Genomic DNA, 15,054 nt, shown 5'->3' on the forward strand with positions numbered 1-15,054 from the left:
ATAGCTCCAAATAAACTTCTGTTAATAAAGCCCTAACGCTGGTAGGTAATATTTCAGCACAATTAATGCAAGCCTGCCTAAAAAAGTAATAACAATAATAAATGTGTCTTAAGGGGCCAACAAATGCAGTAAACTGCAATCATACGTGCCTGCCTGAGGGGATCAAGAGTGAATTTTTTTGAAATTGTAAGAAAGCTTAACAGTTTTAGCCCTTTGAAAGACAATCTGCACTTGACCTCAGTGTCTCTGCATTTTGATTGGACCACTGAAAGTGCCATATGTCTAATAAGAAGAGGAAACAAAAGAGCAAAATCAGGAAAATGACCGAAGGACAGTGAGTCTGACCACTCAGACTTCAGCAGCATACTCTGCCTCTGGGCAGTTCACTCACGTCTGACAGACTGTCTAAAGTGAGCCGATCAAGCTGATTAAAGTGTCTCCGTTCAGGAGTGACAGGAATTGAAACCGAGACAGGAAGGTTGGACACTCAGAGAAGTTCAGTTCAGCTTTGAAAAGCCACATCTACTAACAATTTAGACTCTATTTAGAAAGGGAATTCAACAATTCTCCACAGTACTGATGTTATAGAGCTGGAAAACTTGGATGCACTTGGACAGATTGGGTTTTTGGTCAACAAATTGATGTTCACTGGCTCTTTTTTTTGTCAAAGAAAAAATAATTGTGGGTCATAATCAATCATTTTTAGTTCTGTTTGGCTTTACTTGTTTGCTAGGCACTTTGCTTTTGTTATTAGTTTATGTAGTTTTCCAATAAGAAGGGGCTGAATAATAGCTGAGCTATTGATATTCCAAAACAATCAATTATTTTCTGATGGTCTATATTCTGTTGGCCAGTTCGGCTAAAAGTCATGTAAACATGAAAGTCATTTACCTTTGCACCTTCTTTCCCACCAGCACCTGGGAGACCTTGCTCTCCGGGGGGACCAGGGGGTCCAGGATGTCCTCTCTCACCAATAGGGCCGGTTTCTCCTGTTGGACCCTTTCAGGCCATTACAGATATATTTGAGTGATATTGAAAGGCAAGGTCTTCCTGCTTAGCTCAAATGAAAATACAGTAATTCATGCTGTGAAAACATGAACGCCTACCTGTGGTCCAACAACACCTCCAGGTCCTGGTGGCCCAGTTTTGCCTTGGAAACCCTAGGGGGAAATAATCACAGCAATTACCACCTGAAAAATCAATCAATAAATCAATCAATAAATCAATCTATAGATCTATCTATCAATCAATCTATCTATTTATCCATCCATCGTCGATGGACCATCAAGTACAACTATAATTTATGACAGAATTTGTATCTATCTATCTATCTATCTATCTATCTATCTATCTATCTATCTATCTATCTATCTATCTATCTATCTAGTACAACTATAATTTATGACAGAATTTGTATCTATCTATCTATCTATCTATCTATCTATCTATCTATCTATCTATCTATCTATCTATCTATCTATCCATCCATCCATCCATCCATCCATCCATCCATCCATCCATCCATCCATCCATGGTCGATGGACCATCAAGTACAACTATAATTTATATGACAGAATTTCCTGGGCAAAATATGTAGCTGCAGTACTTCACAAGTTTATTGCTCTGAAATGTCATAAACATCTCCCATTGGGTCATGTAGTCATTAACAAAGCCTCTGGCTGGATCAGAATCTCCATAACTCCTTCAGGTTTACACATAACTCTCATTCAGGAAGAACACTCATTCAGTTCCTAGTTGCGTCTTTGAACATGCTTAGTCGCTTCTCTTCCCAGATGCTCGAGCTCCTGATCAGTGATGTCTGCTATAGGTTATCATTTAGATACTGCTATTTGGGCAGCATATCTATAAACGTGATTGATTGGAAACACTTACAGTTTCTCCCCGCTGACCAGGGTGACCGGGCAGCCCATCCTTTCCAGGTGGCCCCTAAAACACAAAATGTGGTGGTATATACTGTAAATGACACTTTTAAAATTATTAGCATCTAAAACAGCATGGATAATACTGTAACAAAAATAGGTACTTACAGGGGGGCCCTTTGGTCCTGAGAAACCAACGGGACCCTGGGGCCCTTGAGGTCCCTGGAACAGACCATACAAAATAAGTATATTTGATGAAAAGTCTACTCCTTTACTTGGTCTTACTTAATAAAGTAGGACAGATCGTCACATTACAATATCGGCAGCAGAACATGTATCAGAATATCTATATACTGTATAAAAGAGGGTTGTAAGAATCTGATATATAATTGATATAATCTGATAATTTGTTTTATAAACTCAGCAACATTTATAAAAACTCAAATAACAAAGCATCAATCAAATATTATAAGTTGAAACTATGTTGAAAGTACAATAGGTACAGTCAACAGGCTTTTGACATCCTACAGATTCAGACTGAAAACCGGAATAAATAAAGAGGAAAACACTGAAAAAAATAGAGGGAAAAAACGAGAACAGGATTACACAGCAGATATAAACAGTACAACAACATCAGATTTCGAGTGATGTGAGCCTTGGACAACAGCCTTCCAGTGGTCTAATGCTCAAGAGCTCTTCATAAATCTATAATAGCTTCCAGACGAAAACATAGGTCTGGTGGTAAGTCCTCTTATCTGGAGTACACCCACATGCTGAGCTAATCCTCACTGCGCTTCCTGCAAAAGCACCCTCTCGGAGCGCTTCAAGCCGTACACCATCTCACTGTAGATAGATAGAATGATGGGATGACAATGTTTTCTGCTGCAATGCATTCTTGGTGGCACTTACTCTCTCTCCGGGTGGACCAGGTGGACCGTCATTGCCTGCTGTGCCCTGTGGGATAGTGAGAGAGGTAAAGCATAAGGACTGTGCGACGGAAGTGATTGACACAAGCACAGTCTAAAGGAAGTAGTACCTTAGGTCCTGGTTTTCCTGTTGGGCCTCTGGCACCGCGTGAGCCACGGGGACCCTAAAAATTCAGAATAATTAAGACTTGGTGACTTGCATAATTAAATTCAGCATAAATGCTTATTATTGTAATGCAAATTTAAGTGGAAATGGAAGGTGATTGGGTAAGTGCTGAAGCAGTACATACCGTCGGACCTCTTTGCCCTCTTGGACCAGATTTCCCTGCCACCCCCTTTGAAAAGAAAGAAAAATGAGTGTGGTAAAAATTGAGGGTGAATTCAATAGCTACACAAAGCAAATCCAATCGCTGCAGCTGTTGCCGTTCTTTTTTGCCAAGATGAGATGGCAGTGTGTACAGGGGAAAGCAAGCATGGGAAACCTTCCCCTAGGATTTCTGGGAGCCACAGCAATATTTGTTTCAGATGAGGTGTAGTAAAAGCACACAAACATACACAAATACACTGGCATTTTGCTCCCTGCCAACGATCTAAACACTCGGAAAAATAGCAGCTAACTTGACATTTAATTATGAATAATCATAAATGCTTAAAGCACAGTTGTTTTTTCACTGAGAGGTTTCCCATGAACAATATTGGACAAGCCCAAGGTTTGTTTCCAAGTGAGAGCTTTTCCCACTACAACAATAGATGAGAATCTCTCAAAGGAAATTCTTGATTAGTTTTCCCCGGTGGTCACCACCATTTACCCTTTCTATGCCATATATGGGCTTGCAGAGCGTGATGTACTGTACACAGAGTCAGTGTTTTTTTGTCTGTATATGCAATTTCAGTCAGCATGTGTTGATATTTTGTCATAGTTTCCATCTATTTAACTAGTATCAAGCAATGCCACTGAATTGGTACAGGTATTTAGCTCTTGTTAGTGCTTCGGGTTAACATTAAATACTTTAGTATACTGCTTAAGAAATGGTCACAAACATATACAGCATACACTTATCTATTGCTTTGATAAACAAAATGCATCTTAATGTAAGTGGAATTTTACACAGTAAACCACAGGCTCTCTTTAGCACAACAGTGCTACTGAGGTAGCTCAATGCTAACGAGGTAGCTCAATGCTAACACTTTTACTTGCTTTTGTGTTGCTTTTGTGTTGAAAGTGATAGCCAATAAAACAAAACAAAATAAAATGTCATTTAAAAACTTAATTTGCATAGGGGATAAGCTAAGCTAGTAGGCTAGTCGGCCTGTTGTAGCCTATGCTAAGCTGGTAAACTGAGCAGTAGCTTTAAATAAGAAGTGCTAACTAAAAAACCAAAACAACATTTAATTTCATCTACAGCTCTGGTTATCTGGTTATAAGCAAAATATAATTTAAAAGTAATCAATGGTCATATTAATAAAGTTTAGACAACATACCTGTACATCATAAAGTGACTATGTAAGATTTCTAATCAGGCACTGAATAGTTTCAGTCAGTGGAACTTCTCTGGACTCAATTTAATGGGGTGGAAACTAATTTTAATGAAACTACTATGATTTTACTGCATAAAACGTCCGTAAAGGTAAATTTATGGTAAGTGTGAAGGTAAATGCAAAGGCAAATGTAAAGGTAAACATGAACAGAAAAAGTAACTATAGCCTACATGTAAAAGTAAATGTAAAGGAGAAAAAGAGATGACCTTTGACTTAATGGATTCATGTACTTTTGCATACTTTCTGAAAGTGAATAGTTTTCCAGATGCGTGATCATCGTTGAATCAGGTGAACACAATCGTTCCAGCATCTTTTGTTGTCAGGTATTGATTCGTGTCCATGTTTTTGTACAAAGTCATCATACAAATCCTTTCATAAAAGGAATCAATCAGCCTTTTTCATGTTTGTTATAATGCAGTGTGCACTTCACACAAAGCAGGTTGGAAGAATCCATCTCACCCTGGCTCCTTTCTCTCCGTTGGCTCCTGGGAATCCGGGGAAACCGGTCGAACCCTGCAAATCAAAGAAAAAGACTTAAGGGAGGAAGGGAAGGCAGCAAGACCTGCATATTAAATAGGGATGAACTCCAAGAGTCCCGACTCTCCTACTGATTCCGACAGTTAAATGCCATTACAATCTGTTAGCATTAGCATCTTTGGTTTTGCTACTTCCACTGTAGAGTTTTAAATAGCTGTGAGACTGTTTTGTCCCAATTGTTGGCAGGCTTTTTTCTAAGAATAATAATTCAGCGAGCGGTAGACTTGAATGCGTATGATACAGTATGTCCCAAGATAAACAAGGTCGATCTCGATTATCAGTTTCCTTGTTTTGTTTGCACAAGACTTAAGCGCAAGAGAGCTCGGGAAGGGATCGCTTGTCAGTGTGGAAATACAACAGGGTCCACCAAGGATGGAGGATGATATAATCAACCAAAACAACAGATGTTGGACGAAAACAAATGGCCACTCAGTCAGATAAACAACCAAACATAGTTAAGATTAACAGTCACTACTGATGAGTCTTAATCGCTCTCATTCTCACTACCTGTCAGTTTCTTTCTCTCATTCTCAGTGCAGTAAATTAAAAACAGCTTACCCACGTTCCTCAATCCTGGCAGCAGTGTAAGCATTCAAGAAAGAAAATCAATACACTGTTTTACACATTCATTTTAAGGCCAGGCCTCAGATTCATGCCCTGCAGAAATCAGGTTTGATTTACCATAAAAGATATTATGAAACTGTAAAGGTGAGACACTGACGAATAAGCAATGACACTCTATAAAACAATGCCACAACTCTGAAGCGAGTAAGCACTCAGACAGTGATGGCTGGTCTTCAAAAGTGCACTTCATGATAATTTGAGAGTTGGCAGGCTGTTTGAATCCATTCCAGAGATGATGGCATGTCAAAGTGCTTGTAATCACATCACTTGTCTGTCGTTCGTTAATGCTGCTAAATAGAAGCGGATTTACGAGACTGTAAATCCACCGCGTAGTCAGCACCTCTGCTAGGACGGGTTTTTTTCTCCATATTATTCCAGTCAATTCAAGGTAAGCATTAGAGGTGAAATATGTCATTTCTACTCTACTATCGGCACCAAAAGGAACTGCAACAATAATGAATTAGGTTTCCCGAACACTCTGCCATTAGACTGAGAAACAGAACCTCACGACCACTGGTTGAGCCTGTCGAGTAAATCTGACATTCAAACTAACAGAGTGAGGTTTTGATAGAGTAACATAGTTACATTTTATAATATAGTATGTTAAATGGAGTGGCCTGCTGAAAAGTTCAGAAAAAAAACCTGGGAAATTTTTTTACAACAACAAAAAAAAACACTCATTCATGTTAATAAATATTACATAAATGTTAATATTTACAAATTTTTATACTGTTATCTTTTTAAGATGGCAGACGCAGCATTTACTCACCCTCATTTCTTGCCTAGCCCGTATAGGCTTTTGTTCATCTTCGAAACACAAATTAAGGATTTTAATAAAATCTGAGAGATTTCTGTCCCTCCATTGACAGCTAAGCAACTACCACTTCAAAAAGTTCATAAAGAGATCGTAAAACTAATCCGTATGATTTGAGCGATTAAGTCAAAATTTTCTGAAGAGACACGATCGCTTTATATAATGAACGAATTTAATTTAAGCTTTTATTCAGATATAAACATTCATTTACGCACACATCAGGTGTGGTAAACCAAAGCTCAAGCATGTTCGCTTGACGTGAAAGAACCAATGAGATTCATTCTCGTTAGGCAGCACATTTGAGCTTCTACAACAACCAATGAGGTTTGTTCTCACACATCAAGCTAGTACGATTGAGCTTGTTTATGTTTGCTGATCAATGTTTATATATGAATAAAAGCCTAAATTGAATCTGTTCATCATATTAAACAATCTCTTCATGAACTTTTTGAAGCGACAAATTACAGAAATCACTCAGATTTCATTTACAATATCTTTATGTGTGTTTTGAAGAAAAGTTTTGAAGGTTTGGAACGACATGAGGCTTGAGTAATTGACATGAAGTAATATTCCAATGGCATAAGAACATATTTAAAAAAAATTATATTCTCAGAAAACAAGTCATTACCTTAAAGCAGCTTTTGTGCAGTTTTGCTACTCATGTATATTTCGTTTTAGGATGTTTAGATATTTTTGATTGACAAAAATAACTTATTTATAAATGATAAATGACCATTCAATGCACTTACATATTTACCAAGCAATGCAAAATATTGTGAACTGAAGACTCAGTCTTTCCAATTTTACCAACTAGCTGCCTGTAATGACATCAAAGTTATAGAAGGTTTCCAGACCTCCAAGACCACTTAAGGTCTAATTTGAGGCTGGCTTGAACCAGATTGGGTACTGCTGTTACAGCTGATGCTGTTGTTGATGAAAGGCGCTGAGGTCTGACACATGCATCTGTGCTCAGAGTTCTCCTCACTGCCTGCGTGACCAGCATCCCCAACAGCACAGGGAACAATCCTGGCATGAGCTCCTCATTTTAAAAGAGCCTTACTCGGTGCAGCATGCATAATGCATTCACAGGAGGGCATTAGTTCATGCTAATGAGCCAAGTTGTTGTTTAGCTCATAAGTGAAACAATCGTGATGCACGAACAGGTGTCATGTTCAATATGAGTGCATACCTTTGGCCCTTGACGTCCTGGATAGCCAGGCAATCCCGGAACACCAAGTTTTCCCTGGACGAAAACAAGCCAAAGATCATTAGTGCAGGAACATCTTCGGACAAACAAAAATCTAATTTAATATTAATATTCAAAACACAAACTCCGCATCACTTCCTGATTCTCCACGCCTCGCTAATCAACTAATCACAGTAAACCGAAAACAACAAGCAGCGTACCTTTTCTCCAGCAGGTCCCAGGGGTCCAGATTCACCGTTGGGGCCCGAACGACCCTTCGGGCCCTCCGGTCCATCCTCCCCTCTGGGTCCAGCCAATCCAAGTTCACCCTGAAGACACACAGAAAATAACCCAATCAGTGCAGCCCCTTCATAGGGTAAAATTAGCTTGGGCTGGAAGCCAGCAAGGCTAGAGGCTGTTTATTTACCCTGTCGCCTTTGAGACCCATGTCTCCCTTGAAACCCGGGAAACCATCCTCACCCTGAAAAGTAGGATGAGAAGAAAATACATTATGGAAAACATATAGTGATGAAGCAATAGCTTCTGCATATAAATACAACAATCAATTATTTGGAGTTTGACCTCCATCTGCTGACAATAAAGCAGTACTGCAACACTATCAATTACTTTAATTCAGTCTGGAAGGAACAATATTGTGAATATGGAGAAAAGTATGCTAATTGTTATGATTTATGGTGGTGATTTATGATTGACTTCTCATTTTCTGTCACTAAGCTTCATTCTGAATCTTTCACATTCATTTGCACATTACCTGCATTGTCAACTCAACTAATGCTTTATTTATGTGGATATGGACACACTCAGTTTTGTCATGATGGCACTGCAACCCAACCGTCAATTGTGTATCATTGTCAAACATTTGAGACTCCAACCTGATTAGCATTCATTTCAAAATGTGTTGGTGGTTTTTGAAAAGGGGAAAGAAGAGGTTTCTGGATGTACTTAATGGTGATGGAGTGATTTTGTGTCTTGAATAAGTGTTATGACACTCTTTCTGCATGATTAAACAGCACTTATGATGTGATGTTTAAGTGGACAGAATGTGTAGTAGCTATTGAACTCTTTTTATGCAGATTTACTGACCAATATGTCATTGCAGTGATTCTTTATACAAGCTACTGTATAACGTCAAGCTGAGGGCACAGCATGACGCAGACACTTTTCTCCCTATCTTCTTTTAGAGAAGATGTGGATTTATGCATACCTTCTCTCCTTTGCCTCCCTTCAGACCACGAACGCCGTCAGCACCCTATAAGACCGATAGCATGTGATCAAGCAAAGCTCACAAACTCATCGCACACCAATAAATCTCTATCAAACGCAAAAACTGCTTTACCTTCACACCGCGAGGGCCAGGATAGCCGATGGGGCCCTGGGGACCAGGCTGGCCCTGAAAATGACAACATTGAAAAATTATGAAATGTGTGTGGCGAGGAATGAAAATCCGTGGCTGAAGTAACCTTGCAAGAGGTTTATAGCTAAACACACAGATCAAAAACTTTTTAATCTGAAATGGAATTAAACTTTCAAACTTCCTCATTGAGACTGAATGTATTATGTATAAAAAAGGCAGTTAACAAAAAAACATAATCAAAATTTTTTTTTTTGTTCACTTTGCTGTTTTTGCAGTTTTACTGGTCTGATGGCTCTGATCATTAAAAAAAAGATCAATTGTGTTATAAAATTGTGTTAGCTTACCAAAGCTCCTTTCTCTCCAGGTGGACCCTCTTTACCAGGATGTCCCTGTAGAATAAAGACAGATATTTATTATAAAGTGACAGATGAGAGACATAACTGACTGTTTAGTGTCTGACAACAGCTATAGTTCTCAAAGTTTGCTATAAAGATCTAAAGATACATTTTTGAGTCACAAAACACATTTTTCCTGCTATGATGCTCAGTGTTGGGGGTAACGCATTACAAGTAACGCCAGTTAAGTAATCAGATTACTTTTTCAAAAGTAACTAATGCATTACTTTTAAAATTTACAACAAAATATCTGAGTTACTACTGAGTTCTGAATACTTTGTTTTCCCATTTATTGACTGACACCTCTCCTGTCACAATGTTAAGAGAAATTGGAAGTAAGTGCAGAGGTGTTGTGTGCGCTGTGTGAACATGTGAACATTATTGTAATCTAAATGTAATCATGCATTTACTCATCTCGCTTGCACAAAAACAGATTCAGTATTCCTCAAAATGAAACAAAAGTGTTGAACTTTCTTCTTCAGCAATCTAGAATGGCAGCACAGCTGAAAGGTTTGTTTGTGTCTACTGTACAGTACAGACGTGAATGTGCATTTCCTTCAGCCGCAGTCTTATTCATTTCACTTTGTGTGTAAAAGGGTCTTTACATTTGCCAAAAATACAACTTTTTATGTGTTTTATTAAAAAAAAAACAAGCAAGCCTAGCCCAGGTGAGAAATAGTAACACAAATGTAACATAACACATTACTTTCCATAACAAGTAACATAATTTGTTACTTTTTAAGAAAGTAATGCAATATTGTAGCACATCACTTTTAAAGTAACTTTCCCCAACACTGACGATGCTTCTATACTATCAATAATATAGAGCATGTTTAGTATGCGAATTGCGAAATGTGTATAAAGATAAAGAATCAGTTGAGGTCTTTGTTCAATTTTTAAACAACAGTCTAAATCATTATAATGATACCGTGAAATGTATTTCAATCATCACCTCTCAGTAGTTTAGTAGGCATGAATCACTTGGTATATTAGTATCACTGATACTTACAGGAGGTCCGTCTGCGCCAGGCAATCCAGGCAAGCCAGACCTTCCGTGAGGACCCTGCATGACGAGACAGAGAAAAAGACCTTCGATTGGATTAAGAAGGATTTCTAAGACCACAGATGCCCTACAGGAAAAAACATGCACTGAATCGTGATCTTATGAAAAAGGAGGTACGCTCGAAAATGAATGCTACTAAATGCATGTTCCAATGATGTATGATCGACCCTGCACTGAAGCTCCATTTAACATTTGCATTTATTCATTTATCCAAAGCAAAGGAGCACACAAATATAAGGGATAACTAATAAAGAACCAACAATATTATCTAAAGCTTTATATCACCGTGATATGTTGGATAATGTTTCTTTTTGGTCTCATTCTTTTCTCTTGAGAATTATATGCATGAAAACTACAGAACACTTACTTTTTCTCCAGGCGGTCCGATAGGGCCTTGCGGACCTGGAAGACCCTGTACAACAGAAAACAGACAGCAAACGTTAAGCTTTGTTGCCATGACAGCGGGGCGGGAGGAGATAGAGGGATAGGTGTGTGGTAAAGAGGAGTCTTTTCTGATGACTTACACCCAATAATAGACGTATTGTATTGTCCCTGTGTGTGTGTTGGTAGGGTCATTCGTGTTTGCACAGTTGTGCTTGAAGAGTGTGTTTACTATGTGTGTGTTTACAGTGTCTGATTCTGTGTATTTGTGAATGTAAGAGTGTGTGTGTGTGCTGTCCAGGAGTTCACTCCAGGGAAATTTGATCTCCCTGCTCTGATTGGACCGCTGCAGGTGGGGCGTTATGAATGAGACGCTTTCAGCTGCCCACTTCCTCTGGGCCCGGCAGAGGCTTACAGAAATATTTCAGATCATTTCATCGTGCCCTCTGAGATTCAGTGCTTCCGTTCGGAAGTAAGATTGAAAAATTATGGTGGGGATGAGAAATTACCAAAAAAAAAAAAAAAAAGTTTCATGAATTGGGCTGAATAATAATTCAGAACTCAGACCATAATTGAGCAAAATCAAAGCCATGGTACACAGCAAAAAAATATTTTTTTGAAGTTATAAATAAAACAGATTGCTAGAGTGCATTTTCCACTTCCAAATTTCAGGTTTAATTCAGTGTTACTTACCGTTTCTTTGTAATTGGTTAGACACAATATATTTATTTTAATATATAATAATATATATTTTCTGTATACTAATATATATTATTGTTTCACTTTTTTTACTTTACCGTTTTTTTTCTTTTCTTTTAATTTAACACAAAAGACCATACTTTCTTTCCAAAATATTAGAGGGATTGCACCTAAAATATAATTTAGACAAAAAATAAATAAAAAATGTAATCCCCATGACTTTTTCATGACCTTTAAGGTTTTATTAATTTCGGTGACATTTCCAGGACCTTGGGAACAAAATAAAAAAATAAATGGCAATGATCCAAAGTCAACCAAACTGGATCTTGGTCAATTCTCAATACTCAATACTAGTAAAACCTGTGAGGTTGTGTGTCTGAAGTGTGTGTTTGTACTCGCCTGTGTTCCTGGGATTCCCTGCTGTCCAGGAGGGCCCGGCTCTCCCTGGGGTCCCTGTTCAACAGAAAAAGATGCTTTGCATCAACTGCACTGAATATGTCAAATATCCAGCAATGTTTTATATATTTTTATGTGTGTTGTTGACATGTGAGCGTTATTTGCTAATGCAAATATGATGCTAAAACATTAATATGGTGAACACGATGCTGACAAAATGATTATTATTATTATTATTAAAGGTGGCAGGCCATTATACCATGTAAGCTTCAGGCCAGCTAACAAATAGGATGTGTTTTAAGAACATTTTGCTACCATTCCCATTAAGTTATGAAAACATTATTTCTGAAAGTCCTCTGAATGTTACGTTCAAGACCAAATAACTCTGACAAACATTCTATTAATGTTACTGGAAGAATGTTTGCTTATAACTCCCTGTTAGCTGGGAGAATGCTAGTAGGTCTATTACATTATGATTAAACTATTCTCAAATTTGACAGTACGTTCACACAAAGTTTTAAAGTGTGTTTAGTTACTGTACAAGATTAACTGCCATCAGAGTAGCTTCTTTTTCATGGCATATCAGTTTAGTTCTGAAAAAAAGCTCCTGATGGGTCATGACTAGCATTTATCCTGAATTAGCTGTTTTCATTAGTCATAATTTGGTTTCTGAAAAACAGAAGATGTTTCGGATTTGATACGCTAAACGTAGAGCTATTTTGTAACAAAAGGTTTATTCATCCACCAGTGTTGTTACTGTGGCAGAAAGTAATGCGATTTAAACTTCACAGTCTGTTTTAGTCTGTTTCAACAAGGCCACAACACATTCAAAACCCACAGAGATTTACTCAATATTATCAGCATGCTACTCTGATTTTATCTACAAAATGCCAGGTTTACAAGAAGCATGTCTCTTACCATGTTTCCTTTGGGACCGTGTGGACCATCAACACCAGCAATGCCCTGCAGAAATCAATTGTGAAAGATTAGAAGCAAGCAATCCACAAGATTATACATTTAAAAGTTCAATCACTTACAGGCTGTCCAGGAGGTCCAGGGGGGCCTCGAGGGCCGAGCAGACCTCGCGGCCCCTGAGATAAAAAGAGATAAAAAGGTCCTGATTTAAAAGGGCAAGTATTCTGATCTGAATTTTAATAGGAATCATAATAGGCTGTTGGGTGTCTCTGCCCCCTGGTGGCAAACTAGAAATAATACATTTCTTCTTCTTCTTCTAAAAAAAAGGACACACTTACGCTCTCACCAGCAAGTCCTCTTGGTCCAATCTCTCCATCTTCTCCCTGAAAAGGAGGAAGAAGTAAATATGGATGAAAATGAAATGAAAATGGTCGTTTTTGTTCTTCAGGTGATTCAGAAAAGCACTTACTCTTGGTCCGTCTTCTCCGGTAGGTCCATGGGGACCAGGAGGACCATTCTCACCCTGTCATAAAGAGACATCAAACTTTATTACATCTAACTTAATATATAATCTTTTCACCTTTGCTTGCAAGTGATCTAGGGAGCCATTTTGAATCCCTATAATTATTACCTTTGTTGAGATGGGAACAGGATGGAAATCCCCTATAGGGTTTCCTAAGTATAAGGCTCTTTCTACTTCGTCTCAGTACCATATATTTATTATAAAGGTGAAAATAAGCATTTAACACATTTTTGTTTGTTGGTGCTTATTCCTGAATCAGTTTTTATGCACCAAAATAATGATGGATTTTTGAATTATGTATAACATTTTGCTAATATAAATTTAGCGAAATCTAAAAATGCTAATCAATTGCATTATGGTAATAATCCGCAAAATACTTTTGATAAAAAGAAGCTTTATTATATGCCTGTTTAGAAGCAAGTTAGAAAAATTATAGTGGGGATGGATGGGAAATTACCAAAAATGGGAGTTAAACGAATTGGGCAATATAATCATTCAGAATTCAGCGTATGAATTAATGTCTTTAAGCCCATAATTTAGCTCAATCAAAGCCTAAGTAGAGATAATGCAATATGAAGAAACTAACTTGTTTGTGGCATATTGTATAATTTTTTTTGCCTGATTTTATTTTAACACAATATACAAAGTTACCACACTTTCTTTCTAAAATCTTAAAGGAGTTGCACCAAAGAGATAATACAGAAATTAGCAAAAGCTGGGCAATTGTTGTGAACCTCTTCGTCTACTTTTTACAACCTCCTCTACACAACCCTGATCATTAACTCTGATTTTACTGTATTTGTCTATTGTTCTGTGTGTGTTCATACTCACCCTGTGTCCCTTTTCACCAGGTAGACCTGGAAGCCCATCAAAACCTCTGTCACCCTGTGAAGAAGACCAGGTACAACAGTCAAGCAATTTATTTATAAATATATTGTATAACGGCACAATGCTGTCTGTATTAGCATAGTATGGCATATATGTGGGTGAGAATATTTCTTGTACCTTAGATCCGGATTCTCCAGGCATTCCACGGGCCCCATCGGCTCCAGCACGCCCCTGTCACAGAGATCAGAGATGATATACTACTGGGAACCATAATGGATCCCGACCAAAACATTGCTTGTTTAGGAAATGTATATGTGTGTGAAAGAGAAATCTCTCACTCTCTTGCCAGATTTTCCCATTTGCCCTGGTGGGCCTTGGATACCCCTTGGACCCTATGGTGGAAAGATACATGATTATTTAGGTAAGTATTTCTGTAGTTACTGCAGGATGATGGGTGGTGAGCAACGCTGTGTCTTACCTGAGGACCAGGGTCTCCACTCTCTCCCTTCAGTCCAGGAGGACCTGGAAGACCCTGAATGTGTTTGGCATTAGAGAAATGCATTAGACCAAGACTAGAGCAAACCAACACATTTTTAACACAGGTACAGAAAGATTGAAATGCCTGCACTACACACAACCAAACAGCAGGTGGCAGTCTTTCACAGCATAAACAATTCCACATCATTCTGCACTCTCCTAGAGCATAGAAATGAGCCAAGAATAAAAGTACAGAAGTTAAAATAGTAGTTCTGCTGTGTGTTTTTTTTAGCACCGCACCACATGCATCTGAGAAACGGATGATTTTAAAATTGCTGCTATCCCAGACAGACAGTCCAAGTTTTTTTTTCATAGCTAATTTAAAAGATAATTTAAGAGTTTATTCCTAAAATTGTACCCAACCATATAGAATCATTTGGAAACTCAAAGATTCACATTTGTCTGCTTTTCAATTGACACATCTGAGCAACTAGCC

General features: G+C 38.1%; 1 protein-coding gene across 1 annotated transcript in view; it reads right to left on the minus strand.

The window, feature by feature from the left end:
• Nucleotides 1-15,054, minus strand: part of col11a1a (collagen, type XI, alpha 1a) — a 73,582-nt gene that overhangs the window by 24,992 nt on the left and 33,536 nt on the right. The window contains exons 15-39 of the mRNA XM_056249188.1: nucleotides 14,560-14,613; nucleotides 14,420-14,473; nucleotides 14,259-14,312; nucleotides 14,085-14,138; nucleotides 13,200-13,253; nucleotides 13,069-13,113; nucleotides 12,853-12,906; nucleotides 12,734-12,778; nucleotides 11,819-11,872; nucleotides 10,707-10,751; nucleotides 10,286-10,339; nucleotides 9,226-9,270; nucleotides 8,864-8,917; nucleotides 8,732-8,776; nucleotides 7,934-7,987; nucleotides 7,728-7,835; nucleotides 7,510-7,563; nucleotides 4,805-4,858; nucleotides 3,097-3,141; nucleotides 2,917-2,970; nucleotides 2,790-2,834; nucleotides 2,049-2,102; nucleotides 1,894-1,947; nucleotides 1,107-1,160; nucleotides 892-999 (exon numbers count right to left, since the gene is read on the minus strand). Of these exons, the coding sequence (XP_056105163.1) occupies nucleotides 892-999; nucleotides 1,107-1,160; nucleotides 1,894-1,947; nucleotides 2,049-2,102; nucleotides 2,790-2,834; nucleotides 2,917-2,970; nucleotides 3,097-3,141; nucleotides 4,805-4,858; nucleotides 7,510-7,563; nucleotides 7,728-7,835; nucleotides 7,934-7,987; nucleotides 8,732-8,776; nucleotides 8,864-8,917; nucleotides 9,226-9,270; nucleotides 10,286-10,339; nucleotides 10,707-10,751; nucleotides 11,819-11,872; nucleotides 12,734-12,778; nucleotides 12,853-12,906; nucleotides 13,069-13,113; nucleotides 13,200-13,253; nucleotides 14,085-14,138; nucleotides 14,259-14,312; nucleotides 14,420-14,473; nucleotides 14,560-14,613 (1,395 nt within the window). The remainder of the gene's footprint in view (nucleotides 1-891; nucleotides 1,000-1,106; nucleotides 1,161-1,893; nucleotides 1,948-2,048; nucleotides 2,103-2,789; nucleotides 2,835-2,916; nucleotides 2,971-3,096; nucleotides 3,142-4,804; nucleotides 4,859-7,509; nucleotides 7,564-7,727; nucleotides 7,836-7,933; nucleotides 7,988-8,731; nucleotides 8,777-8,863; nucleotides 8,918-9,225; nucleotides 9,271-10,285; nucleotides 10,340-10,706; nucleotides 10,752-11,818; nucleotides 11,873-12,733; nucleotides 12,779-12,852; nucleotides 12,907-13,068; nucleotides 13,114-13,199; nucleotides 13,254-14,084; nucleotides 14,139-14,258; nucleotides 14,313-14,419; nucleotides 14,474-14,559; nucleotides 14,614-15,054) is intronic.

Source organism: Rhinichthys klamathensis, unplaced genomic scaffold, assembly GCF_029890125.1.
Source record: "Rhinichthys klamathensis goyatoka isolate OS25496 unplaced genomic scaffold, OSU_Roscu_1.1 h1tg000059l_1, whole genome shotgun sequence".
NCBI classification, from domain to species: domain Eukaryota; kingdom Metazoa; phylum Chordata; class Actinopteri; order Cypriniformes; family Leuciscidae; genus Rhinichthys; species Rhinichthys klamathensis.